We start from the raw sequence: 27262 nt of genomic DNA on the forward strand, positions 1-27262 counted from the left end.
CCCTCTAGCGGGCTGGAGGCGCGTTGGCCATGACAGTCATAGATGTGTGTTTGTTGCTAATATTGTACCCTGCATGTAACTCTTAAATGAGTGAGATATGAGTGAGTGTGTACATGATTGGGTATTTCATATATGTCTGTACGTGCTGTGAAGATGTACTTAATGTGGTAACACTGAACGTGCATGGATGTGTTGTGCAGATGTGTAAAAATCGAGGGTGTTGATATGGAGTGAGTAGAAAAGCAGTTGATTGGGATAGGAAAAGGGAGAAGTGAAGAAAGCATACAACAGGGTAATTGGGGTGGGATGTAGGAGAGATTAACGAACATTCCTGTGAATACTGAAATGCTATGGAGCCTGACGTTACAGTACGTTACAGCATCAGTATGACATAAAAATTAAATGAGCTAGATAAACATTAATGAAAGAAGAGGAGTGAATAGAAGAACTTGGGATCTTATCCGGAGTGACATTAATACAACCAGGGGGTGGTTTGGGTCGCAGTGGAGCTGCCCGGCCTCTTTGGTTTCAAAGCAGATATTTTTCATACTGTCCTTAGGAAGCTTCAGATTGGTCTTGAATGTTTTTACAGTAATTTTGGCATCTTCATCCACTGTTTCTAAGATGCCTGAAAACACAAGGTTATCTCTTATGCTGCAGGCCTGGAGATCGATTATAGTCTTCTTAATTTTTTTATTTTCTTCACTTAGATGAGTTGAATTATCTGGTGTAGACTTGACAGTTCCATGGCTGAACTTTTCGGTATAGAATCTCAACCAGCGCCAACTTTGTATCGAAGCTGGTCATCGTGGATTGCTTGTCAATCCACAATGATAGTGAAGTGTTTACCAGTCAGCAATGTTGATCCGCTTCTTTTGGAGGAAGGCATCATGTTTTTGGCTGCTGAAGCAGTAATTTAATACTGTAGAAACTGTTACCTCATTGTCAAAATACAAGTCAATGTATTCCTGAAGAGTTTCAAAATTGTCTTCGCAATTTGTTAAAAAAATTCTGTCAGGTCTCCAGCATCAGATGTCACCTACAGCATTTCCGGTTCCTCTCTTGCCAGCTGATTTTGAATACTGCCGTTGCTTTCAAGATCCCTCAGGAGACCATGCATTGAAGGGAGGTCATACATGGAGACCACACACACTACCACATACACACACTACTGAGCCTCATTTTGACTTGTTTTAAGGACATTACATCAAAGTTGAATCAGCCTGTTGTGTCACGTGACTTTGTGGCATCAGGAACGCAGAACCGGCTGACACATTTCCAATATACAGGGAGTGCAGAATTATTAGGCAAGTTGTATTTCTGAGGAATAATTTTATTATTGAACAACAACCATGTTCTCAATGAACCCAAAAAACTCATTAATATCAAAGCTGAATGTTTTTGGAAGTAGTTTTTAGTTTGTTTTTATTTTTAGCTACTTTAGGGGGATATCTGTGTGTGCAGGTGACTATTACTGTGCATAATTATTAGGCAACTTAACAAAAAACAAATATATACCCATTTCAATTATTTATTTTTACCAGTGAAACCAATATAACATCTCCACATTCACAAATATACATTTCTGACTTCAAAAACAAAACAAAAACAAATCAGCGACTAATATAGCCACCTTTCTTTGCAAGGAAAGTCAAAAGCCTGCCATCCATGGATTCTGTCAGTGTTTTGATCTGTTCACCATCAACATTGCGTGCAGCAGCAACCACAGCCTCCCAGACACTGTTCAGAGAGGTGTACTGTTTTCACTCTTTGTAAATCTCACATTTGATGATGGACCACAGGTTCTCAATGGGGTTCAGATCAGGTGAACAAGGAGGCCATGCCATTAGTTTTTCTTCTTTTATACCCTTTCTTGCCAGCCACGCTGTGAAGTACTTGGACGCATGTGATGGAGCATTGTCCTGCATGAAAATCATGTTTTTCTTGAAGGATGCAGACTTCTTCCTGTACCACTGCTTGAAGAAGGTGTCTTGCAGAAACTGGCAGTAGGACTGGGAGTTGAGCTTGACTCCATCCTCAACCCGAAAAGGCCCCACAAGCTCATCTTTGATGATACCAGCCCAAACTAGTACTCCACCTCCACCTTGCTGGCGTCTGAGTCCGACTGGAGCTCTCTGCCCTTTACCAATCCAGCCACGGGCCCATCCATCTGGCCCATCAAGACTCACTCTCATTTCATCAGTCCATAAAACCTTTCTTGGCCCAGTCTTGACGTTTCAGCTTGTGTGTCTTGTTCAGTGGTGGTCGTCTTTCAGCCTTTCTTGCCTTGGCCATGTCTCTGAGTATTGCACACCTTGTGCTTTTGGGCACTCCAGTGATGTTGCAGCTCTGAAATATGGCCAAACTGGTGGCAAGTGGCATCTTGGCAGCTGCACGCTTTACTTTTCTCAGTTCATGGGCAGTTATTTTGCGCCTTGGTTTTTCCACACGCTTCTTGCGACACTGTTGACTATTTTGAATGAAACGCTTGATTGTTCGATGATCACGCTTCAGAAGCTTTGCAATTTTAAGAGTGCTGCATCCCTCTGCAAGATATCTCACTATTTTTGACATTTCTGAGCCTGTCATGTCCTTCTTTTGACCCATTTTGCCAAAGGAAAGGCCTAATAATTATGCACACCTGATATAGGGTGTCATTAGACCACACCCCTTCTCATTACAGAGATGCACATCACCTAATATGCTTAATTGGTAGTAGGCTTTCAAGCCTATACTGCTTGGAGTAAGACAACATGCATGAAGAGGATGATGTGGACAAAATACTCATTTGCCTAATAATTCTGCACTTCCTGTATTGAACATCCTGATAGCTACTCAATCATTGTTTGCTTCATGGACTCCGCTCATGTCCGGCTGGCCACCCACAAGCCGCACCTCTCCTGGTCCTCTGGTCTGGTGTTGGAATGGGGTCCTCTCTGCCTCCATCAGTGTCTCCAACCACAGGCACCTCCTTCAGCAACATCACCACCACCAGTTTCACCCCAGTCTTTTGATGCAGACATGACAAATTTCTTCGGTACCACCAAAGCACCATGTCTATTGACTTGCTGCAGGGCTCCATACCACTACTGGGTCATTTCTACTCTGTCCAAATCTGAACACCAGGTCATGGAGAAGTTTGTGGCAGAGGCCCTACAGAACGGCACCATCGGACCATCAACATCTGCTTCATTCTTAGCCTACACCACTCATTGCTCTCACAAAGCTATCACCATGCCCTTTCCACATGACCCCTGCTGTCATCCAAGCCTTCAAAGAACTTTGCCATGATTCACCTCATGATTGTCCTGCAGCATCCTGATCCTTCACACAGCTTAGGGAACCTAAAGGGGACCTAAGGGAGGGAACCTAAGCTGTTAGCGGTGGTAGTAGCCTAGTGGGTAACACACTCGCCTATGATCCAGAAGACCCAGGTTCAAATCCCACCATTGTGTCCCTGAGCAACTCACTTAACCCTGAGTTGCTCCAGGGTCACTGTCCCTGTAACTATTGATTGTAAGTTGCTCTGGATAAGGGTGTCTGATAAATGCTGTAAATGTAAATGGTCAAGTGGGCTTTGGAACACTGGTTGCAAGGCTCCGACACTCCCTTCCTGGTCTGGACCGATCATCAAAACCTCATCTCCATCTGCCAGACCAAGCAGTTGAACCCCCAACAGGTGGATGGCTGCTCTTCCAGTAGTCAAAACACCAAGGCCCAAAGCCCTCTCCTGGCAGCACACTTCCGACTCTTTCCCATCCTCCCTCCAGACCATGTCATGGGGCTTTTCCAGTGGTCTCTGGAGACCTGGATCCAGGAAGCATAGGCCACTGACCCAGGCCCATTCCTACCAGGTGCCTTTATGTTCCGAACCCTGCCAATCGAACATCCTGCACTGGGGTCACTTCACCACCCTCTCTGGTCACCCAGGATGCCAACGAACACTCAGATTAATTCACTGGGAGTTCTGGTGGCCATCCCAAGCTTAAGACATTCAGGCCTATGTCAATGCCTGTGACACCTGCGCCAGGACCAAGAACCCCACCTCTCCACCAGGGCTGCTTTCCCCTCTACCCCCATTCCTGGTTGCCCCTTGGACCACCAGCTTGACCATCCTGGACCAGTTCACAAAGGCCATCCACCTGGCGGTCCTCCATGGCCTTCCTTCATCCAGCACCACTGCCAACCTACTCATCCAACACGAGGTGCATCTGCAGGGGTTCCCTCATGACAATGTGTCTGAGCGGGGTTATACATCCCCAGCAACATTCTCTCTCTCATCTCGTCACACTTGACAGTAGTGTTTTTCCACTTTTATTTTGAGTGTGACTCCAAATCCAGACCTCCATTGGTTGATAAGTTTGATTTACAATGAGAGTTGTTGTGTTATTTTGTATAAAGTATTTAATAAGAATATTTCATTAATTCAGATCTAGGATGTCTTATTTTTTGTTCTCTTTATTTTATGAGCAGTGTATATAGTCCGGAGAAATGTTGGGATCGTTTTGGCATGGGCAGATAAAAGATAAACTTTAACAAGATAAAGTGTCTTTAATTAAGATTAATATTTTTAATATATTTCAATTAACCTGTGATTTTTCATTCACTTAAATTGTGTTTAAAGGCTTGCATTTACATTAACAACATTTATTTCTTATATAGCCCAAAATCACATACAATATGTCTCAATGGCCTTTGACAGGCCCTACAGTTGACACCCCCACACTTGACCCTTCTGCGCACAAGGAAAAACTCCACAAAACAAACTCTAGGATTGATACAGAGAGGGACCCCCTTCCAAGGTAGAGAGAGCCTGCAAATTGTGTCAGTGCAGGGTTTGTGATGGTTTGACCAATAAGAGAAAAAGTCCTACAGTTGTAGAGGTGGAGATGTCCAAAGTGTAGTACAGTGTCATGGTGTACATTACATGTCCATTATGATGCCACTGGTCGATTTGAAAATCCCTGAAGCTTTAGATGTTACGATGGTGGTGGCTGTGGTGACCCTCTGGATTGTTTCATGCTAAGTCATCATTTAACAGTTGCCAGGAACCAGGATTTATGTGCTGGACTACATTGGAGTCTGCCAGTAGTGTCTCAGAGAGAACAAACAGAAGCAGCGGCAGATGGCATTGTATGACTGATATTGAAACATGTGGTTATAGTGGTATATTTGTTGCCCAGAACCCTAACTAGGACAGCCTAACTAAGGTTAATTTAACACTAACACTGAAAACTTGGTACATGAGGGATAGGTCACTAGAATACAGAGCAGAATGTAATACACAAGGTTACATAATATTTTACATTAGACATATTAACAAATATAATAAGCATACATAATTTTCCAGTTATTTTGCTTGCTACAGAGTTTGAATGGCTCTAAACGGTTACTGACTTGAGATCACATTGTGCAGAAAACTCACAACCTCTGCTCACAACTGTGAAGGAAAAGTAATATTTGTCCTAAGGGGCGCCAGGCCCACAGTAGACAGGCTGTAATTAGATCCTGTAGCACGATGATATTAAATATTAATACAATGTTTTATGGTGTTTTGGTGCCTCACTTTCCAACAAGGGATATAGCACTAGGGAAATCAAGAAAGATGAAAATACCATGCTCAGATGAACATGCCTTCGAAATCCTCAGGGAAAGTTTAGAAAGTTTAATGGTTGGTCACATGCAGCATTTTTTTTATCTGTTGTTCTGTGCAGGTTTTATTTAGATGGATATATGTGTGAATTAATATTGCATTGATTTCAGCTGGACTTGGAAAAACACGAATGATAACAGTAATGAGTTGCGTCTGGCTTGGCCCTTCCAATTTACCTGCACTGTGACACAGACTTTATGATGTGATCTTTTCCTTGCCTGCTTGTGGTGTGAAATTCACTATAATTAAAGATAACGTGGAGGGTATTTAACCCTGTAAAGGCATGAGAAATTCCACTCAATAGAGGAGGCAAGCAGGAGACAGGGAGCAAGGAGCTGGACTCCCACTGAAATTATATAGCAATAAAACCCCACATATTACTGGCCAGTGAATGCAGTTGATTTATGAAGGACAAGTGATTTTTAGACAATTTACCCTAATTCTACTCCACATTGGCTCAGGACCTAAATGTAGAGTTAAAAATAATGGAACAGTCTATTAAAAATCACAGCCCTATGTTACATACCTGTCAAGTATCCCGTTTTGGCCGGAAAAGTCCCATAATTTACCTTTCTTTCCCGCCATCCTCCCGTATTAGTATCTTAGAGAAGGAAGGCACTTCTGCCAAAAAAACAAAACCCTTGTGTAAATACCGTGATCAATGGGACACCGAATTGGTAATAGGTAAAAATGGCAATGCTGCGTGCCAAAAACAACATGTGTTTGAATATTCTAACATTTGGCATGCATGTTGTAGGCTACTAGCTAATTGCTGGACACTCAACAGGTGCTATAGCAGCATACCTGTCAAGTATCCCGTTTTGGCCCATATATTCAAATCCAAAACTTGACAGGTATGCCCTGTTACTTATCTTATGTCTGTTTTCGGTTCCTGGCAATCACCACACATCTGTGGGTTAGTTTTTGTTCTCCCCTTTGTTTCCACTGTTTTTGGCCCTTGCGCCGTTTTCCTTTCTGTTGTTAATCATTTTTTCCAGTATTTCCCACCTCTGTGCTTCATTTCCCCTTCAGCTTGTGGACGGGACAGAATGTTGCAGCCACCAAAAGAAGCGCAGAGCGAAAAGGCAGTGGAGAACCATAAGGAAGAACTCAGCCAGTTGTGGTGAGTAGGGTCGCCAGCGGGGAACGCCCGAGGGGTCAACAAGTTCTGCGGCGAGACGTGCCGGGACCGGGATACGAAGTATTGGTTGAGCAGTTTCTTCCCAGTGATACGGGGGTTGAGCCTGGCAGGGAGCGCTGCGGTATGAGCGGAGCGAGGACAAAGGAGTCGACAGCAACGAGGAAGTGACGTGGGCAGCGAGCACAGAGGATGCGACCGCCACAATCTTTGCCATGTTGGGTCAGAAACTCTGTGCTCTGCTAGCAAGGCTCCTCGTGGACTGGGAAGACACAGACAACGATAAGTGCGACAATGAGAGCGATGACAGCAGGTGGCACTGGAGAAGATGGTCTCTGTGAAGGACCAGATGCGGCTGAACGGCAAACACGAGCAAAATGGTTATGCTTCCTGCATTGTGAGCAGATTTGGCCATTAGCTGTGCAGTTAGGCGCCCTAGTATTATGTGTGGAGGATCCGCAATTTCCACACGGGCATAATTTACGGGGAGACCATGGTCAGGTGTGTCATCCGGGAGCGCATGCGGCTGGAGAATAAGCGTGGGCACTGCAGGCTGAAGAAGAGGCACCGGTGCTAGGCATGACGCTGGCTCCATCTGGAAAGCTAGTTCCACAGCTTTGGCGAGCGCGAGGTCTTCCGAGGACATAAATAACTTTTCACAGATTCTGGGATTGTTCTAATGATTTCAATTGTTAGAACGAGGTAAAACTCTGACATATACTCTGCCAATTGATCTCGAACAAACTCGTCTTCCATTGTTCCAGACTTACAAAAACACACCAGCCACCGCAGGTCCGCTAAGTAGTGATGAACCGACTCACCCGGTTGCTGTCTCCTCTGGTAAAAAACTATGCGGCGCAAGATAATGCTCTGTGTGGCAGCGAAATGCGCAGCCAATTTTTGCGATGCCGTCCGCATACGTTGTGTCGTTTTCCTTTGTGCTAATAAATTATTGTTTCCAGTATGTCCCGCCTCTGCGCTTCATTTCACCTCAGCTCGCGGACGTGACAGGAGGTATACTTCAACTAGGTCTATATCTGCAGAAACTAATTTAATTGATCTTAATAGAATTATAAAAAAACATTTTTCAAAAGAATTACATGGATTTAACTAATATCATCATTGTCACCTGTCTCTCACCTAATCTACCTTTAAGCAGCCATAGATTAACAAAAACAAAATACACAAGAATAAAATGGACATGGCATGTGTTACATTGACAGGTCACCAGTTCCTGTCATCTCTCTAAGCTAAAGTCTGATGTGCAAGGCCTTGGCAAATGGGCCAGTCAGAAGGGTAAATACTGAATGTGTGTGTGTGCAGTGATTGCTCTCAAATGAACCTCCCTCTGGCACCGTGCCCGTGGGCACCATTAACCGCGGCACTCAGGGGGAATCACTCACATACTGCACTAAATGTCAACCAAGCTGCCTCTGGGAATGTTTCAGACTGTTTGAAAACACGAAGATGTGTGAGGGCTATTATTTCCTGTTGCATATGTTGTTGTTCTGAGGCAATGCATTCCACTCTCCACAAGTGCTACATGCAGTTCTGGGGCCCATGTTGACCATCAGCACCTTCTGTGCAAGGTGACCCGACACCCGACCACGGCTGCATTGTCCAGGTCACATGGTCTTGTGCCCACTGTAAGCATTCATGGTGGTGTCTTGGTGTCAGTGGAGTGACCTGCAACGGTCGTCTGGCATTCAAGTCAAAGCGGTGGAGTCAGTTGCGAATGGTTTGCCTGGAAATCCTAGCACCCCTTGCATCTCGGCTCGCCCTCAGCTGTGTGGCAGTTGCATAACAATGTCTGAGTGCATATACTGGTACTTAGATACTGGTCATCATTGCGGTCTGTCACTTGTGTGGCTCCACTCCTGGGTTTGTCATGAACTCTGACAGTAGTTCTATGTCTTGATGCAAGACTGCTGGTGACACTTTGAGACACAGCAAGTTCACAAGCAACATCTGACTGCCACTGACCCAAAGGCATGCCATGGCCAGGTGACGCTGCTCATCTGTTAAGGGATGTTGTGTGTTCATGGCTGTTTGAATGATGAACTTGGAATGATTTACTGACAATAAAAGCTTTTTATGCCCACAGAATGTTGAAATTGATGCCTCATTGAGAAAAGTTGTCTCTTGGTATTGGCCCCAATATAAGGCACAATTGTACATAATGAGATCATTACATGCTAAACACAAAATTATTATACAATTGCCTCCCTTACCCAAATATATGTATATGTACACCATATGTATTACATCCACTAAGTCTCTCACAATATCCCTAACTTATAGTGAGTAGTGTAGATTCATAGAGGGACCCCCTTCCAGGGTAGCATGAGCCTGCAAATGGTGTCGGTGCAGGGTTTGTGATGATTTGTACAATAGGAAAGAAAGAACGAAAAAATAATAATAAGTCCTACAGTTGTAGGGTTGGAGAAGTCCAGAATGTAGTCCAGTGAAATGGTCTACATTACATGGCCGCTTCCTTAACCGCTAGGCCACCACTGCCCCGGTTCATTAAATAAATGAATGAACCCAAAATACTATTACATTATTTATACATATTGCCACGTTATGTTGCCACGTTAGTTTATAATGTGAATATTATAAACTATAACTATGAACTATATTATAAATTGAGTCTATTACAACAGTAGCGTTGTGGTTGGCAAGTTCTGGCGCATGCGTACTGAGCTGCCCCGCCCTCGAATGTATCTCAATGTGCTGCAGACGATTGAGGACTAGCAGAGCACAGCCTAGTTTGACCGCTGAAATAGACGAAAAATAAATACAGTATATCCTAGTTATCTTATTCTTTGACATAGGGTAAGTGTTTTTTTTCCATAAGTTCCGTAAATATTCGTTTAGGTTGATTGCTTGTGTCTGTATCTTTGCTGTTTGTCTAGCGTGTTAGTATCTGGACAGCTAGCATGTAGGCTAGCCATGTGTTCCTAAATGTTAAAACTATTTATTGAATTTGATTAAACTTCATTAGCCACGTTTAGGAACCAAACGAAGAACGACCCATGTTGTCTGGTGAAATCCAATAGTTGCGTTGAAATATTCGGTGTAAATGCTAACAGGACTTGTTTTGAGAACAGGTTAGCAAGTTGGCTAAAACCACTGAAGGCTTCGTTTAACTAGCGATGCCGTCGAGCTGCTAAAAAAATCTGTCCTCTTATTGATTAATTTTTTTAAAATATCCTGTGTGTTTAAACTTCAGCGCGTAGTATTCGCCGTGAACAGGCAAGACTAGTTTTACCTGGAGTGCTTATACTGAATGAAATAATACATCGGATTTTATACCTTGTTTTAATCGGTTCAAATCTTATTACTTTTCAATATCAAGAATATTAACCTACTTGGTTAATATATGTGAATAAATATCAATGTCCAGTCATCGCCTAGTGGCTAACGAAGCAGACTCAGCAAAAGCAAACATATTGAGTTCAAATCACTAATAGAATAGAATGCCTTTTATTGTCACTATATGCATGTACAATGAGATTAAAGGCAACCCCTTCAGTGCAGACAAATAGTTTAAGTACAAAAAACAGAAATTTACAAAATACAATAAGGGTCAGAATTACAAAGTGACTCGTGATAGTGCTATATAGGACACATTTCGATGTGTGCAATTAAGATATATGGTGTAGTCACTAAATATGAATGGTTTTGTTTTCCAGATCTGTGATCAGCCATGACTGATCGCTACAACATCCACAGCCAGCTCGAACATCTCCAGTCCAAGTACATTGGCACAGGACACGCGGACACCACCAAGTGGGAGTGGCTGGTCAACCAACACAGAGACTCCTATTGTTCCTACATGGGTCACTTTGACCTGCTCAATTACTTCTCCGTTGCAGAGAATGAGAGCAAGGCCCGAGTGCGCTTTAACCTGATGGAGAAGATGCTGCAGCCCTGCGGTCCCCCAGCTGATAAGCCTGATGATGCTTAAGACAGACTGTCCTCATTAAACGATGAGTGCAGTAGAATTGGATTTCTGTTCAGATGATTTAGTGTATGGAATTTATCCATGAGGCATGAAGTGGACTGGAGTTTGTACATATCCTCCTCTCTTTTTTCAGTTTCTTATTTTTTTTTTAATTATGATTGCTTCTGTTCCTGTCTGATTTTGTTAATAAAGGCAGATTAGCTTCTTATGATCATTTTTCCTTCTTGTACATCTGCTGCCTAAAAGATTAGAATGATGGCACATTGTAGAAAGTTTTGTTCTGCTCTTTACCGTTGCACTAGCAATTAGCAATTGCTAATGGAGGTAAATGCTTTGATTAAAATAGCCAAATAGCATGGTCATTGTGGTGACACAGTGATGCAATGATGTGTGTCCATCACCTTAGTGAGAGGTGGGAAGCCATGAAAGATGCCCAGGGAGCAACACCAAAATATGAATTTTCATTCTTGCTGTTAGTTGACAGTTTACACACAGCTTAGTGTCTGTCAAATTTTCTGTCTGATACTTGTTTCATCGCAGGATGGATCCATGTCAGATGCACCTGCAGGACAGTCAGGCCTACTGGGAGATGCTTGGATCACTCTTAAAAAAACATTTTAGAGCATGAACAGTTATGCAATCAACAAAGACCATGGTTGGTCCCTCCTGTATTTCTATGCTGCTCAATATTTTATAAAGGTAAATGAATAGATTTCACTCATTTTCAAGCTTTCAGAGTCTCATTAAACATGCAAACTTACCTTAATTAAGCGACTCATCCCCCTTGGCTCATACAACCTTGGGAACAACCATTTATCATGATAAAAAAATATTTCCTCACCTCACTCTTAATACCAAACCAATTACCGTGAAATTATTTAATGTTAATAACATAATCCGTTATCATTATTTTACAAATAAACAATGCAACTTGTCGTAAAATTGGTTCTAAAACATTATTTGTAAAACTCCCCTCCGACTACATGCATTATGGTGAATCCTAGCTCCGCCCCTCACTCGGATCAGGAAGTCATCATAACCTGCGGGGCTTCAGGCGCATTGCACATATAAAACGTTTTCAATCCTCACAAATTGGTTTTTAACCTACAATGCATCTGTGAACCATTCACAACATTTTATTCTCAACCATCCTGTCTATAACAGATTCTTCCTTGATATTTCTGTCCAGAATGCTCCACCTGTTGGGTTTGGTTCAATAAAGTTTTATTAAAACCTCTATTGTGCATTATTATCAGAGTAACTTGAACAGGTAATCATAAACAGCAACATTCTGTGTTTTTATTAGCATTTTCATAACTTCTTCTCTATTCTATCCAGTTGTTAGTAGGTTTTAACTTTTGCCTTTGTTACGAGTTTGACGACACATAATGCATGGATTAAATAAAGCAAAACACAATGGCCAAGTCAGCAGCAACAACAACATTTATTTCTTATATAGCCCAAAATCACATACAGTATGTCTCAATGGGCTTTGACAATCCCTACAGTTGACACCCCCCAGGAGAGAGAAAAAAAAAAAGACAGGAAGAAACCTTGGGAAGGAGTGATACAGAGAGTGACCCCCTTCCAGGGTAGAGTGAGCCTGCAAATGGTGTCAGTGCAGGGTGTGTGATGATTTGTACAATATAATAAGTCCTACTGTTGTAGGGTTGGAGAAGTCCATAATGTAGTCCAGTGTCATGGTCTAGATTACGTGTCCATAATAATGCTACTGGTCCACTTGAAGATCCCTGAAGCTGTAACGGTGGTGGTTTAGCAGTTGTCAGGAACCAGGATTTATCTGCTTGTCTCTTCACTGGGGTCTGCCAGTAGTCTGGGCACTTGATTCCGTGTCTCAGAGAAAACAAACAGGAGCAGCGGCAGACGGTGGCACTGTACGACTGATACTGAAATATGTGTTGATAGTAGTTTATTGGTGCTACAGTGGCCCGGTACCCTGTCTAGGACAGCCTAACTAGCGTGAATTTAACTTCGTCTGTGTCTAACGGGGACTCTGTGATAAACTGGACTTTATAATTGACACTGTGTCAAAGTGAAGTGAAATGAGTGTCTAGGAGTTTAACAAAAAGAGATTGGATTTAAACACTGAGACTGTGTCTGAGTCCCGGATACTGACAGGCAAGCCGTTCCACAACTGTGGTGCTCTATAGGAGAAGGATCTGCTCCCAGCTGTGACCTTCTGTACTTTTGGTATCAGTAGGGACCCTGCACCCATTGATTGAAGGGGGCGTGGCAGGTCGTAAAGAACTAAAAGTTCACTCAGGTATTGCGGGGCGAGACCATTTAGAGCTTTAGAGGTCAAAAGTAGGATTTTGTAGTCAATCCTAAATTTGATGGGTAACCAGTGCAGTGATTGTAAGACTGGGGTGATGTGGTCAAATTTCCTAGTTCTAATTAGAACTCTGGCTGCAGCATTCTGTACTAGCTGGGCAGCATTCTGTACTAGTCCTGAGGCTGAACGAGACAGTTGGGTCACGGTTTTTGATGTTTGCAGCTGATGACTAGACTTCCTTTCTCTAAAAAATGTAATTGGTCTCATTGGTCATTGGCAACAGATGGATATCAACAATAGTTCACTGTTGGCCAGGACTCCCTTTAGCCTGCATTTGTTTTCTTTCACTCAGTAAATATTTTGCATTGTGGTGAATTTCATAGGTTAATGGGGACCTCCCTATTGAGATTAAAAGCATCTAATAGAATGTCCCCTCATGACATAACCTGTTTTTTCTATAAATTCTCTTATCTGCCTAAAAGGTTTGGGACAATGAAAGGGAGGCAATATTCAGACTGTCTGAAAAAGTAAATCAATCCAATGCATTCAGAACATGGCAAATGAGAAGTAAATGCTCCCAATTTTACAGTAAGGTAAGGCTGACTAGTCTAAGCGATAAATTTCTGTAACTAGCTAACAAAACTGAAAGCTGCATTAGAATTGTTTACAGCAAATGGAATCAAATAATGCAGAGCTGAGCATCAAATAAAAATGTAAACGTAACTGTCACCTCATTCAAATGAAAAATTGCTTTAGTGCAACAGGATTGGTGCTGGCTGTGGATATTGGTGCACAGTCTCCCTCGGCTCACTGTGGCAATTCCAGTGCTCTGCTCCCTGCAAACCATTTCAAATAGCTGAGCAGATGGGAGGTGGGAAATACGATTTCTCCCCAGTTTATGCCATTAGTGGCTGGTTTGAGCAGAGTCTTTATGGCCTCCTAACATTGTAATGGACAAGTGGCAGAGCTGATCCCAGGCCTGCCAAAACTTAACAGTTTTGTTTCTGTCCACAGTGGCATTGGTGTGGTGCACATAAGAACACAATGTGGAATTCCAGCTCATTTACCCTGGCCATGAAAGCATTTATATCCTCCCTACAATAAAGTTACATTTAGTGGCACACATTTAATGATCCCTACAATAAAGTTAGTTTTTTTTACTGTGAATGTATGTTTCATAAAAACTTATAAACACCAAACATACCATGCTGTGATTTAATCCTTTTCATTTTAAACTCTGAGTACCAGTAGTATGACACTGTCATGAATTTCATTAAAATAAAGTAATTATTTTAAGTAAAGTTAATGGATTCTATGGTGCATTAGTTAATAAGTGTATTTCATTCTAAATTAGATTAGAGGGTAAAGTGGGTCAATCAGCCGGCGCAGAGGATGCTTCCTAAAATCTAAATGTGACCTTGAAGACATACTTCAATATGAATTAGCTAAAACTACAGGATAATTGTCCAAAAATCCTTGAGAGGGAAATTAATGAATCTATGTTCATCTATGTATGGTGGCAGTAAGGACATATTAGCTTGAAACATCCTTGAACAACCAATATAACTAATGTTGTATTCAAACACTGGTGTAAACCCTCTGCGATCAAAGGGTGTGGGGTCACTACTGGTACCCAAAGTACAGAAGGTCACAGCTGGGAACAGATCCTTCTCATATAGACCTCTGCAGTTGTGGAACAGCTTGCCAGTCAGCGTTCAGGAATCAGACACAGTCTCAGTGTTTAAATCTAAACTGACAACAAATCTGTTTTCTGTGACACATCTGTGAATCTACTGACTTTAAGGTGCTCTGGATAAGGCTGTCTGATAAATGCTGTAAATGTAAGAATGTGTTCAAGCAGGGGTCAAAACATAAATAAACTATCTTTGATATAGTGTGGATTTCCAAGCGTCTTACAATTATTGTATATACTGTACTGAATTTCTTATCAATGCATCCCGATTTCTACAAAGTGCAAGAGCGTCTTTTCACCCAGATAGATGGTGTGTGAATGACTGCTTTCTAGCATTCCCCAGGAAGTGAGCATGAAATCTGATAAGTCGCCTATGATGACAATAAGCTGACCGATGTCTGCTGAATTTAGTGCAGTATAATTTGATGAGAAGGCTGTGACCAGAGGCAACAATAGAGGGTTTCATAGGCATGAGAGGGACAACAACCCGTGTGACAAGGCCAGGTTCCTAAACATGTTTGATACTGTACTGAAAGAGTCTGTTAAATATTACTATTTTTTTGTAGAAGATGTGCAATGTTATTCTAATAAAAATACGTAATAAATGATCAGCTATTTCTTATGTTGTAACAAGGCCTTGACTGTGAGAAAACCATATAGTGTGTTATATCACCAACATTCAATAGCAGAGAACTGTGCACCAAAGGGGGTTTTACATATCACACTTATGGCACTCTGACCTGCTGTGTGATCTGATGCAGGACACCGGAACCCGGTGTCACTGGGAGTGATCCCTCGGCTCTCAGGTTTAACAGCTCATATTGCCAGCTTCATGGCTGAGAGAACTGTGGACACAGGCCTGTCATTTGTCCTACCAAATCACTTTCCTCTTTAGTGGCCACAGCATTTTACTCACATCCAAGAATGGCAGAGAGGCCAAAGAAGAATGTCTCGTACACGTATCATTATTAGATTTAAAAAAAATAAATAAATAAAAGTCAGTGGAATCACCTCTGGTTTTCATGAAGATTGGAGAGTGTGAGTATCTTTGGTTAGACAGTATTACCATAACCACAGAGTAAATAATATCAGGTGTGGGAAACAGCCATGTATAATAGGATTGGGTGGATAATCAATATTACGTCAAAACCAAAAATGCTTTTAATGGGTAACAGCACCTGTTTGCAACCACACTTGTTATCTAGTGTAAAAAACACACACTCAAACAAATCCATATGAATTCTGTAGATTTTGTAAACTGTAGTCTGTAAATTACTAAAAGCTGTTTTATAGGAAATGATGATAATACAGGAACCTGTTCATGGTAGCTGACTGGTAGTGGGTGATGATAAGGGTTGCCAGGACTTCATGGACTGGATGTGGTTTGTACCTAGTGGCCATGGAAATCAGGTCACTATAAGGAAATTAGGCTAATGTAACCATCAAATTAAGGACTGAAGGGATAAGCAAACAATCCACATTAATAAAAAAAAAAATAGGACAGAGTGGGAAGCATGTTTTTCTGTATTCACATGTACATATTGACACTGCACATTCTGTACAAAAAAAAACCTTATAATAATTTAAAAGCTTGACCTGCATTAAAACAATACTTCACAGGGTGAACGTTTTCCACAGTTCTATATCTATGAAGTAACGGTGCATGTTTTAAGTTGCAGTTGCAGTGGTTTGAGGAGGCCAGGCCCAACATTTTAAAAACTCACAGAGGATGCAGGAACCTGTTTTTAGCTGAATGTGACAGCTGGACTATTCCTAACCACAAAAAAAACTACAAAGGCCACCCTCCCAAATAAATGCTCTTCCTCTAGGAATCATAATACTGTGAGTATTTTATAATGCTCTTAGGTCACATACAGCAAGAGGGGATAGAGAAAAAAAAAAAAAACCCTGACAACACAGTACATTTCACTGCCATAAAAAGAATCTAAATGTATACAGATATCTGTACATATGGTGTGTGTATATGTCATTTATATTCAGAGGTAAACATTGCAAAATGTGGAATCACATTTGTTGAACTGGGCCACAAATGAAAAACCAAAATTAAAAAAAAGTGCAAAAAATAACATCCAGGTCCCACAGTCTCACGATCAACTGTATAGACTGCAGTGCCATGTGAGGTCCAGTTTTCATCAGTGTGGGCATGGCGACCAGCCTGCAGCTTTGATTGCAATTGATAGGGGCAGGTTGGTCCGTGGGCGATTGGGGTCTCTGCCAGAGGACAGCCACTGAGCGGCACTGAGCCCAACTGTTACTCCCAACACAGGGCGTGTGAATTGGAGAGCCCAGCCAGGCACCAGTCCAGACTCCAACCAGCAAATGCCTCTTCAGGGTCGATGGAACCTGCCAAGGCAAAGAGAAAACAGTTGATAAGCCTAGACTTGGGTTAATAGACCCTTGGTCTTATTTTCTTGTCTCGAGGGCATACCTGGTAAATTGCTTGCTCTCCTCATGCACCTCCATCTCTTTGCTCTTGAATTCATTCAGCTCTTTGCGAATAGCAGCCTGTGGTGAAATAGAGAAAGCATGTTTTAAACGCGCAGCTTTTGGATTAGTTTCTCGTTCTCTGAAGAGTGGTGGCTGTTAAAATTACATCACGGAACACAGCGCTGTGCCATTCTGCCTGTGATCCTTAGCAACACAAGATGGCCAGCATTTGCTCTTCTCAGCACCGGCACACTTGAAGGGAGGAGGGAAACTGGGAAGCGGCAACAAGGCTTGGCAGACAAGCATTCTGTTGTTGATGCCCGTGAGCAGGAAGTCATGCTGGTGTGCATCATGAGGTCATCATAAGATGACGTCCACGCAGGAGCAGTAGTAAATAGCATGTTACAAAAAGCCTGCTGTAAGGTGGACTAATTGTTTTATTTACATAACTGTAGTTGTTTTCTCATAAAGAAAAACAGAGTTTTGTAAAACAAGCTCACTTTTTCAGCTGGTGTCAGTCTGGTCCAAGGCTTGTCAGCTCGGCGGTCATAATCTTTGGCATCAGTCACTTCCACATATTCGTTAAATCGCAGGATGCGTCTGGCCACCAATTCTGCAACTGTGGGTCTCACACTTAACTGCGTACACACACACACACACACACGCCAGTTACTTGACAAGATCAGACCTTTCACTTAAAGGGAAATAATACATAAGGGTAAAAACAACAAAAAGGTGGGAATAGACTGCAATGACCCCTGAATGACAAAAAGAAGGAATCCACTGAAACCAGACAAACATTCCTATGATATCAGAGGTCAAGGGTCTGCCTCTGCTAAATCTACACACAGGGGGTTTGAATTGTCTAATGTCAAATATTTAAAATCTGGAATAGATTTTTTTTTATTTCTTTGATTAAAACCAAGTTTTTGTAAAAATGTATTGATATACAGCTAAAATAATGCTTCCTCCTTCTTACACTTGTATTACTGAAATAAAATGTAGTATTCAGTAAGATAAAATATGCTAATAACAGTAGTGACCACAAGATGGCAGACTAGTTCCAGCGTGCATACATAACGCAACCCTGCTCCCTAAAAGATTGGCTTATTAGAATCCTTACCTTTCGAGAGAGTCTTCTTTTAATCTCTTGTTTGGCTTCATGCTCTTCTTCCACATTTTTCTCTGTAAAACAATTAGCATTATTATTCACACTGCTCCTTTATTGAGGATTTTCAGTGGCTGAATGTGCATTGCTCATGAGATTCCACTTTTCAAAAAAAAAAAATGGCGATCTTGCCATTTAGCAGCAGAAGATGCATGCGGGGACCAACCTTTAACACTGACAGCACCAGTGTTTTGTGGCTGGCTAATGACATAGCAGACATTCTCTACAGAACATGGAAAAATAAGGTCTCTACATCAAACCCCAGATCCCTACTAATGAGGATTAGTGACATACAGTGACATACATTTACATTTACAGCATTTATCAGACGCCCTTATCCAGAGCGACTTACAATCAGTAGTTACAGGGACAGTCCCCCTGGAGCAATTTAGGGTTAAGTGTCTTGCTCAGGGACACAAAAGTAGTAAGTGGGATTTGAACCTGGGTCTTCTGGTTCATAGGCGAGTGTGTTACCCACTAGGCTACTACCACCCACGAAACTGCAGCAAACATTGCGTAAATGTTTGCAACCAAAAATATCTGACTGGCCAAGAGCAATAATTATTTAATCTCCACCACTAGTTTAGTGTGTGTGTGTGTGTGTGTGTGTGTAATGCTCATATATATATATATTTACATATTTATATATGAGCATTTTTTCAATACATTGTATAGTGTGTATACTGTTGTACTGGCAAACCAATCTTGAATCTATTTATTTTTTACTTTGTGATTGAGAGAGAGAGAGAAATAAATGTTTTGTACAGGGTGGGCCATTTATATGGATGCACCTTAATAAAATGGGAATGGTTGGTGACATTGAATACATTTTATAAGTGGTCAGAAACTTGTAAATAACTCATGAAAGTTACATTAAAATCAAGCACACCATTGTTTTTCTTGTGAAATTACCAGCAAATTTGATGTGTGTCACATGAAAAAAACAAAAGTTGGATCCAACATGGCCAACTTCAAAATGGCCACTATGGTCACCACACATCTTGAAAAGTTTGCCCCCTCACATATACTAATGTGCCACTAACAGGATGTTAATATCACCAACCATTCCCATTTTATTAAGGTGTATCCATATAAATGGCCCACCCTGTAGCATGCTTTTGTAGTCATTTAAATCCTTAATCTATGCTAAACATATTCCCTCTACTGATAAACCAGCAGAGCAGATGGACATCGATCTGCTAATGGCAACCATGCAATCACTCATATGAATGCATAGCTCTCTCTTAGAAATGTTTTTGGCTTTGGCATTGTCCACAATTCAAACCCATTTTCCCATTTCCAATTTAACTTTCCAAAATCTAAAGGCATGGAAAGAGGACACTGTGCATTGAAGAGATAATATGCCTGGCTCTAATAAGATAAAATACAAAGTCAAAGTAGGCCTGATAAAAGAGAGGATAGATGTTTTGGGCTAATTACATTCTGGTAACTGCACTTTCCATCTACCAAGCCGCCTGGAAACCTGACTCTCCTGTGTTCATATAGCCGCAGTTTAAGTGCATGTTTGCCCACTGCGGCATCGATCAGCAGGTCTGGAGGAGATAGAAGCAGAGTAAACATAGAAGTAACAGGCAAGCATCTGGATCAGTCAGACTTACGTTTAAGAATGTTCCTCTGCTCCAACTCTTCTGTTGTAGGTCTCTGGCTCAGGCGCCTAGCACATGTAAAAAGCAGGTAAAAAAGAGAAGCCCAGGTTCTAGTGTTTATCTCAAAAAGGTTCAGACAATCATACATTTTCTCTTTTCCCACCATTTTCAGTAATAGCAACTAATTTACACCCACATGGAATGAACGGTTTTCTTTTTGCATATTTATTAAATGACTAATTAAAGTGGTGGGCAGTGGTGGCCTAGTGGTTAAGGAAGTGGCCCTGTAATCAGAAGGCAAAGCACCGTTCCCACACACTGCTCCCCAGGCGCCTGTCATGGCTGCCCAGTGCTCACTCAGGGTGATGGGTTAAATGCAGAGGGCAAATTTCACTGTGTGCATCGTGTGCTGTGCTGCTGTGTATCACATGTGACAATCACTTCACTTTAAAGAAATAAAAAGTTGAGCAACCTCAACTCTCAGTTGCAAAGCTTATCAGCATCGTGTAAAGAAGTGCCTTTAGTTTGACTGAATAAATAATTATTCTAGAGCGCATTAAGCAAATAACATTTAAATAACATTTGATTATATTAAAGTTTTTTTAAATAAAGGCAGAGGTACATGGCTCACTGAGGGACCTCACCTCACCAGCTTGCACCCAATCTGCTGCCTCAGCTCCTGCCTTTCCATTTCAGAGGTCCTGGGCAGAATATTCTTCTCCTCCAGCTCTCTCTTGCTGGGTCGGTTCCCTAGTTTGATGGCCAGGGTGTCTTTGCGGCGAATTTTGCTGGCAAGGGAATCTACGGGGCAAACAATGGGTGATCAACTGAAACAGGAAGTGAGTATCAAGAGCCTGGCCTCTTTTGCAGGAACAGAGAGTGTGAGTACAGGAAGCAGACAAAGACTTCCAAGACCGCTACACACCAAACAATTCCTCCCACTGACATAAAAAAGCTGTGATAGGATTGTGGTAAATAGCCAAGAGCTTGTAATGGTTGTTGTTGGCTGCTCAGAGACTGCTGAGAAGCACCTCTACAGCTAATCAGAAATTATGAAGCAAAATCACACAACATGACCATAGTTCCCTGTCTACACAGGAACCTACATGGCTGCTCTACCTGTGTTGGTGCGGGTTTCCTCCGGGATCTCTGGTTTCCTCGCTATGTAAAGGTGTGGACACTAGGTGGACTGCTGACTTTAAATTGACCACAGTGTGAATGAATTGTGTGTGTGCCCTGCACAAGGTACCAGCGGGGTCTTAAAAACTTGAAAAAGTTTTAAATTTTGTATTTGTAAATTAAGGCCTTGAAAAGATTTTTGTTCACAGGTCTAAAATTTTGTCCTCATGGCTTGGAACCATGATGTCACACAGGTGTGCTATCTGACGACACTGATCCAAATGTAACAAACCCGGCGGCATTCACTCTGCTTGACTGCGCTGCCTGGGATGCGATCATTAGAACATGGCTGCAGCAGCAGAAACGCGCATCAGGTCCCACAGGGCATTTTCACACATGGTAATTTTTTCAAGGTTTCACATCAGGAATGAATTGCAGGGGAATACAGGATAAAATTGCCTGTGTGGTGTTTTGATTTTTTTTACCCTAATCAGTGACAAGCAGGCAGTTTCAGATGTATAAATATCATGCAGTTAAGCACCAAACACCCCCTCTGAAGTGAAAATAAAAGGTCAATTTCAAGCATCTTCACAGCCATATGTTCTAAGATAGAAATAAGATATTTGACAAGTGGAATACTGAACTTGTCATGATGCAGAGCAATTTTGGTGTTTGAGATGTTTTGGTAAATAGCTGGGTTTTCTAACGCATTTTAGCTAATGGAGGTCAATTCCAGGTGTGCACCAGGTTTGGTGCATGTAGGTTAAAATGACTTTCCACAGGAAGAAAAAACACTTGCATCGTGTTTGAAATGTCGACATTAAGTCACGGTTCAACATATCATAAAGTCCTTATCAGTGTAACACCACCACTGTGAAGCCATACAGAGCAGAGCATTTGCAAGCACAGACATCAAGCCACAACCCCAACAGACTGAACTGAACCCTCAATACATACTTGACATGTATTCTTCATCGTCATCCTCCTCATCATCTTTATAGAGAATCGGGCCATCAGAGTCAGAGTCGGTAGACAGACTTTCTGGGCGGGTGTCTGGAATGACTGTGACTTTGGAGTCCACATTGATGGCATGGACCTGCTGCTCGTCGCTAGATTCAGTGTTACTGGAAAACAGATAGTTCCTCAGAGCAGTTTCATATGGTGAAGAATCAATCAATCTTGTCATGTGACCTCTTCGGATTTCCAAACTTTAGAACAAGCACACGAATCCCTTTATATCTTGTTATAATCACTCATTTCTCCATAATGAATGACCTTATCAAACACAAAACATGGTGCATTTCTTTCATTATGTGAAGTATAATTAATGCATGTGCAGGGTATGCATGTGATATGCATGTGATAACAGTCACATGTGACCAGTGATGCGGATGGGCAGTGTGGGCTTGCCCATGCTATCTGATCTAGCAGAAGAAATACTTTTACTGCACTATTCTCGAAATCTAACAGTATCTAAAAAATTCTCAGCTCTCAATCCAATTGAACATATGGGGGACGTGCTGGAGAAAAAAAAATCTAAATCCATTTGCCTTCACAGGTGTGGTGGAGCCCATGTCTCAACCAGATAAACCTATAATATACATTATTCATAATGTTATGACGGAAAGGTGTATGACATTAAGATGATGTATGAAAGCAAACATATGTATAAATTGTGGCACTTCTTAAATATCTACTCTGATTATTAAAGTAGTCAGGGCAGTGGAGGCCTAGCGGTTAAGGAAGCGGCCCTGTAATCGGAAAGTTGCAGGTTCAAATCCCAATCCGCCTAGGTGCCACCGAGCAAAACACTGTCTCCACACACTGCTCCCCGGGCGCCTGTTATGGGTGCACGCTGCTCACTAAAAGGTGATGGGTTAAAACCAGAGGACACATTTCAATGTGTGCACCGTGTGCTTGCTGCAGTGTATCACAATGACAAGCACTTCACTTCACAGGTCACTCAAATCAGGTGACCTGTGGATAAACACAGAATGAAATTATGCTTTTCTTGTAAAACCTTCATCTGATCAATACAGCCTTATCCAAAACCACATGAAGTATACATTTCCTTATTTATTCATATGGTTCACAACATTCTGTGGTGAACACAATCAGTAGAGCTAGCAGTGAGCTGGTTGCACTGATTGGTAGGAGGAGAGCTGCACTGTTAATTCCTGTGTACAATAACACAGAGACGCATGTGATGTTCTCAGATATAAAGACTAATTCATTCAAAAAGTATATACCTAGGACTGAATTGTGCATTGAACTGTGATAACAGATGTTCTTCACATCTGATAGTATGCTGAATACTGATAATACAAAATGCCAGATTGAGGAATAAAACTAGTATCGTTAATAATATACATAATATGACATAATATGTACTGATATCCTGACTAGAGACTGTTAATATGGTTTGAAGAAAAAAAAATCGTATCCATGAGTCTGTTGGTATCATTAAATCGTTAAAAATCCATGTAAATTCCGATATTTGTTTCTTAAAACCTTTTACTGTGCAATAGAGCTGTAATACTTATAATATTATAATATGCATTTATGTGACTGATTTTACAATTTAGACGTGGTGTAGTTAGGACTCAAACAATTTGGTTCAATGGAGACCTCAGAATTGAGACTCATGGATCTGGGTGATTAAGCCAGGTGATTCATTGATCACGCAGCACTACTGTGCAAGGACTGTGAACTCTGTAGTACTGAATTGTGGATTTACCTTTATTGTGTTCAGGATTCTATGGAACATGGCTCGAGCCGCCACTTATCATGACCCTACACCTAACATGATAACTATAAATATGTTGCGTTGTCATTTGAAATATACATTTTGCTCATTTTGTCAATGGGTCTTGAATGCCTGAACTTACTGTGTTTTTTCAGGAGATGAAATCTCTTCCATGTGCATGTGATCCCCTGCAGAAGGCTGGGGGAAACTCCTGCTTTCTGAGCTGCTTTTCTCTACGGTGCTACTGGCTTGGCCCATCTGCTTCTCAAAATATGTGGGAAGTCCAGGCTGGCTGGACTGGTTGCCTTGTACTGCAGTGTCATCCAGGCCAGACCCCTCTTCCCCACCGCAGGGCACCTCCAGGTGTGTTTGGTCCTTCTTGTCAGTAGAGGAGTCCCCAGTGAGTGGACAATCAGTTTTGTATGAGGTCTTGGGAGGTCGGGGGGATCTGGAAGGATCTCTTTTCTTGCCCGATTTGCTCTCAGTTCCAGTGTGTTCCCCAGCACCGTTTTTTGCAGTCCTTGCCTTTACTGCTACTGCTGACGATGACAACTGAGATGTGCCTACAGTCTTCTTGGGATTGGTTGACTTGGCTAAGACAACAAGGTAAATAAAACAGTGGAAAGAAACATGCTGATGCTAATTTCTTTATATTCTCAGCACAACAGATCACTTAGCCAATATTCTCTACGCACACATGCATAACAATGAAAGAAGAACTCTGCAAAAATAAAGTGAGACAAGAAGGTAAAGATTGAGTGATTGGTTGTATTTGTAAAAAGGAAAAGCAGAATGCACAGACCAAGCCTTCACAAAAGCAGAGAGGTAGTTATATTATCGATTTGCTGATGTCCATTATTAATGCATTAAGGTTTTCACTGAATGATTTACTGATTGAATTGAAAATCTTGAACGTCATGCCTGAACTGCACCATATGTACAAATAAATAATAAGCAGGTTTTGCTAAAACTATGGGCAAGAAAATCCAGACCACTACTCAAGACCAAAAGGAAATGAAGGTTTAACGGTCAAGGTTCATGCACTGACAACCACATGCAGCCATAAGCTGGTCCAGTCAATGCCACTGGTACTCACCATTACCACGGGCATTACTGTTTCGAGGATTTTGCTTGGGTTGAACGGTAGAAGCTTGTTTTGTGGTTTTGGGCAACTTTTTAGTGGCTGACAGCATATCCTTCTTGCCAGCTGCACCCACTGCCCCACCAGGTGATTTGGGAGGAGCAGCATTTGAGCATTTTACTGTGAGAGTCTCCCATGCTCTCGGTCGGATCCCTTTTGGGTCAGGTTTAGGCTCATTCTTTTCTATGGGGAGTACATAGGTGAGCAGAGTACCCTCAACCATAGCGAAGAGGCAAAAAGCAAGGTTATTTAAAAAAAAAAAAAACCTGGAAAAGGAATACCTGCTGCATGATACCTGCTAAATTAAAGCAATGGCAGATAATTTCCATGAAAATGTATAGCATTTACTTTATATATAAATAAAAAAAAATTACCAAGAGAATGCGAGATAACAGAGATATTTCCTGAAACATGCTAATTAGACAGGGGAGGTGAGCAACTTACAGAATTAAGAAGAAACACATATATTTATTTATTTATGGCCATAAACTTCCATCTATTTGTTGGAGTATAGATTCTCAAGTGGATACATGTGTAAATACATGTGTAAGGTCTCGTTCACCTGTGTGGATGCTTTGATTTTATACTATAAGCAGAAAAACTGTTGTTGTTCAGTCCATGCTCACCTGACTTCACAAACACCAGAAAAAACACCTGGTTCAGATGTTGGTGGAGTCAGGTGAGTGCAACTGAACACAGCCCCCTTTTCTGCTCATTGGATCAAGTCTTCTTAAAAAAACAGGCGTGGATTTCTATACTCCAAGTAATGTCGCGTTATAGATCTCTGAACACTCAGAGACTGATAAGATTGACTTTTCCTCCATTCACGCTTCATGTGTGTTTAGAAGGGGCAGAAAGAAAACTCACTCGCTTTGATCCTAATGATTGCAAGATAACTGGGACTGTAACGTAGGCGCTGGCACCACAGTCACTACAGGTACTACTTTTTAATGTGGGTTTTTATACCGCCACCAGAAAATCACCAAGCAACATCATTATAATATAATTGATCAGGTTCTGCACTGCATTGATGCAGAATCAACTTCTGCATCACAATGCATTGATTATAAGATTAACTTCAATACCCTTTCAGGTCATTAGGAATGAAAACAACAGGCTATTATTAGACCAATCAAACCTGTAGCAGACAGTAATAGGTAAAAGAGGGTGCCGTAACAGATAAGCATCAGATGGACTGTGATTCAGCTAAGTCATTGAAGGAATGTTGCAATTCTATTTCCTCCTGCAGCCTTCATTAAAGATGCAGACTTCCTCAGGATATGCCTGAAAGAGCCTGCCACTGTGATGCATGAGCCCATCCAACAAAAGCTTTCAGCCTCTCACATCTCTGAAGTGAGCAGGTTTCTGATGAGCACATTGGCTCTTTAAAAAGCATCAATAGACAAGTTTATGCTGATCCCAGACACACAGGAGTTGAGAGGTCTGGGAACGCTAAGTAAAGGAATGGCCTCTTGTTTAATGCTCTTGGAGAAAGGGATTTAGATTCTTAATATCCCAGTGTATGGATGGAGGTGGATGATTGTAGGCCCTCTGCTGAAAATGTATTAAGGAGACTAGACAGAGCATGAAATGAATGTCACAAGGTCATGGTAACCGCCATCGTTGCAGCACTGACATCACCAGCAGCATGAGAAGCATGGTTAAATGCATTTATTACAATTGGGTGCCTTCATATGTCTGTCATTATGTGACAAGTGATTCAGTAAGGACATTAAGGGGTACTGTGAATCACATTTTTTAAATAAATAAAAAGCAGAGGAACTTACTTGTTTTGTCATCACTTTCTGTTGATTGTTCACTCTTGTCCTCAGCACTCGCCTCTAGTGACTCAATGTCCACTTTGACTTCCTCTGGTACGATACTGGGCACAGCATGGCCATTCAGAATCTCAGTGGCTGCTGGATCATCTGAGGCAAAATAAATAAATAAATAAAATCCATAAGAAGTTATGGATTACATTTTCTGAATATTTCACACATCACATTTTTGACACGACAACATTTAAGCAAGATCCTAGTTTGAACATCAGATTCACTCAGAGAGAATTTTTGTAACATTGTTGGCGCAATAATCTTTTATCAGAATGTCCTTAATTTGTCTGATTGTCAAAGGGATGATAAAGTCAGTATTGTGATTGCCAGCACATCTCCTTAGAGGCTTTATTAAATTCAGGTTAACCAGTTAGTAAGTGAAGGGAAATTGCTGATTTGGATTTTTTTTTTTCTCGTGTAAAAAGTATCAAATTCCCACAGTCACTAAGTAGACAAA

At 41.5% G+C, this 27262-nt stretch overlaps 2 protein-coding genes across 5 annotated transcripts in view; one reads left to right on the forward strand and one right to left on the reverse strand.

Annotated features, from left to right (window-relative positions):
* Positions 1-9489: 9489 nt before the first annotated feature.
* On the forward strand, positions 9490-10966 carry sf3b5 (splicing factor 3b, subunit 5). Its single transcript, XM_028989784.1, has 2 exons — positions 9490-9626; positions 10487-10966. The coding sequence occupies exon 2, from the start codon at positions 10501-10503 to the stop codon at positions 10759-10761; it is 261 nt and encodes an 86-aa protein (XP_028845617.1). The 5' UTR covers positions 9490-9626; positions 10487-10500; the 3' UTR covers positions 10762-10966.
* Positions 10967-15882: 4916 nt separating this feature from the next.
* The window catches only part of phactr2 (phosphatase and actin regulator 2), a 35990-nt gene continuing 24610 nt past the window's right edge, over positions 15883-27262 (reverse strand). For 3 of the 4 annotated variants that reach the window (XM_028989940.1, XM_028989942.1, XM_028989941.1), the window contains exons 4-13: positions 26761-26901; positions 24929-25156; positions 23975-24425; positions 22044-22210; positions 20612-20768; positions 19980-20035; positions 18316-18377; positions 17693-17830; positions 17194-17270; positions 15883-17108 (exon numbers count right to left, since the gene is read on the reverse strand). In XM_028989940.1, coding sequence (XP_028845773.1) covers positions 17093-17108; positions 17194-17270; positions 17693-17830; positions 18316-18377; positions 19980-20035; positions 20612-20768; positions 22044-22210; positions 23975-24425; positions 24929-25156; positions 26761-26901 — 1493 coding nt within the window. In that variant the 3' untranslated portion in view covers positions 15883-17092. The remainder of the gene's footprint in view (positions 17109-17193; positions 17271-17692; positions 17831-18315; positions 18378-19979; positions 20036-20611; positions 20769-22043; positions 22211-23974; positions 24426-24928; positions 25157-26760; positions 26902-27262) is intronic. The other variant, XM_028989943.1, reaches the window with a different exon arrangement.

Source organism: Denticeps clupeoides, chromosome 8, assembly GCF_900700375.1.
Source record: "Denticeps clupeoides chromosome 8, fDenClu1.1, whole genome shotgun sequence".
NCBI lineage: Eukaryota > Metazoa > Chordata > Actinopteri > Clupeiformes > Denticipitidae > Denticeps > Denticeps clupeoides.

Excerpts from the sequence above, each read along its gene's own strand:
- sf3b5 (XM_028989784.1), top strand. The coding sequence starts at position 10,501 with ATGACTGATCGCTACAACATCCACAGCCAGCTCGAACATCTCCAGTCC.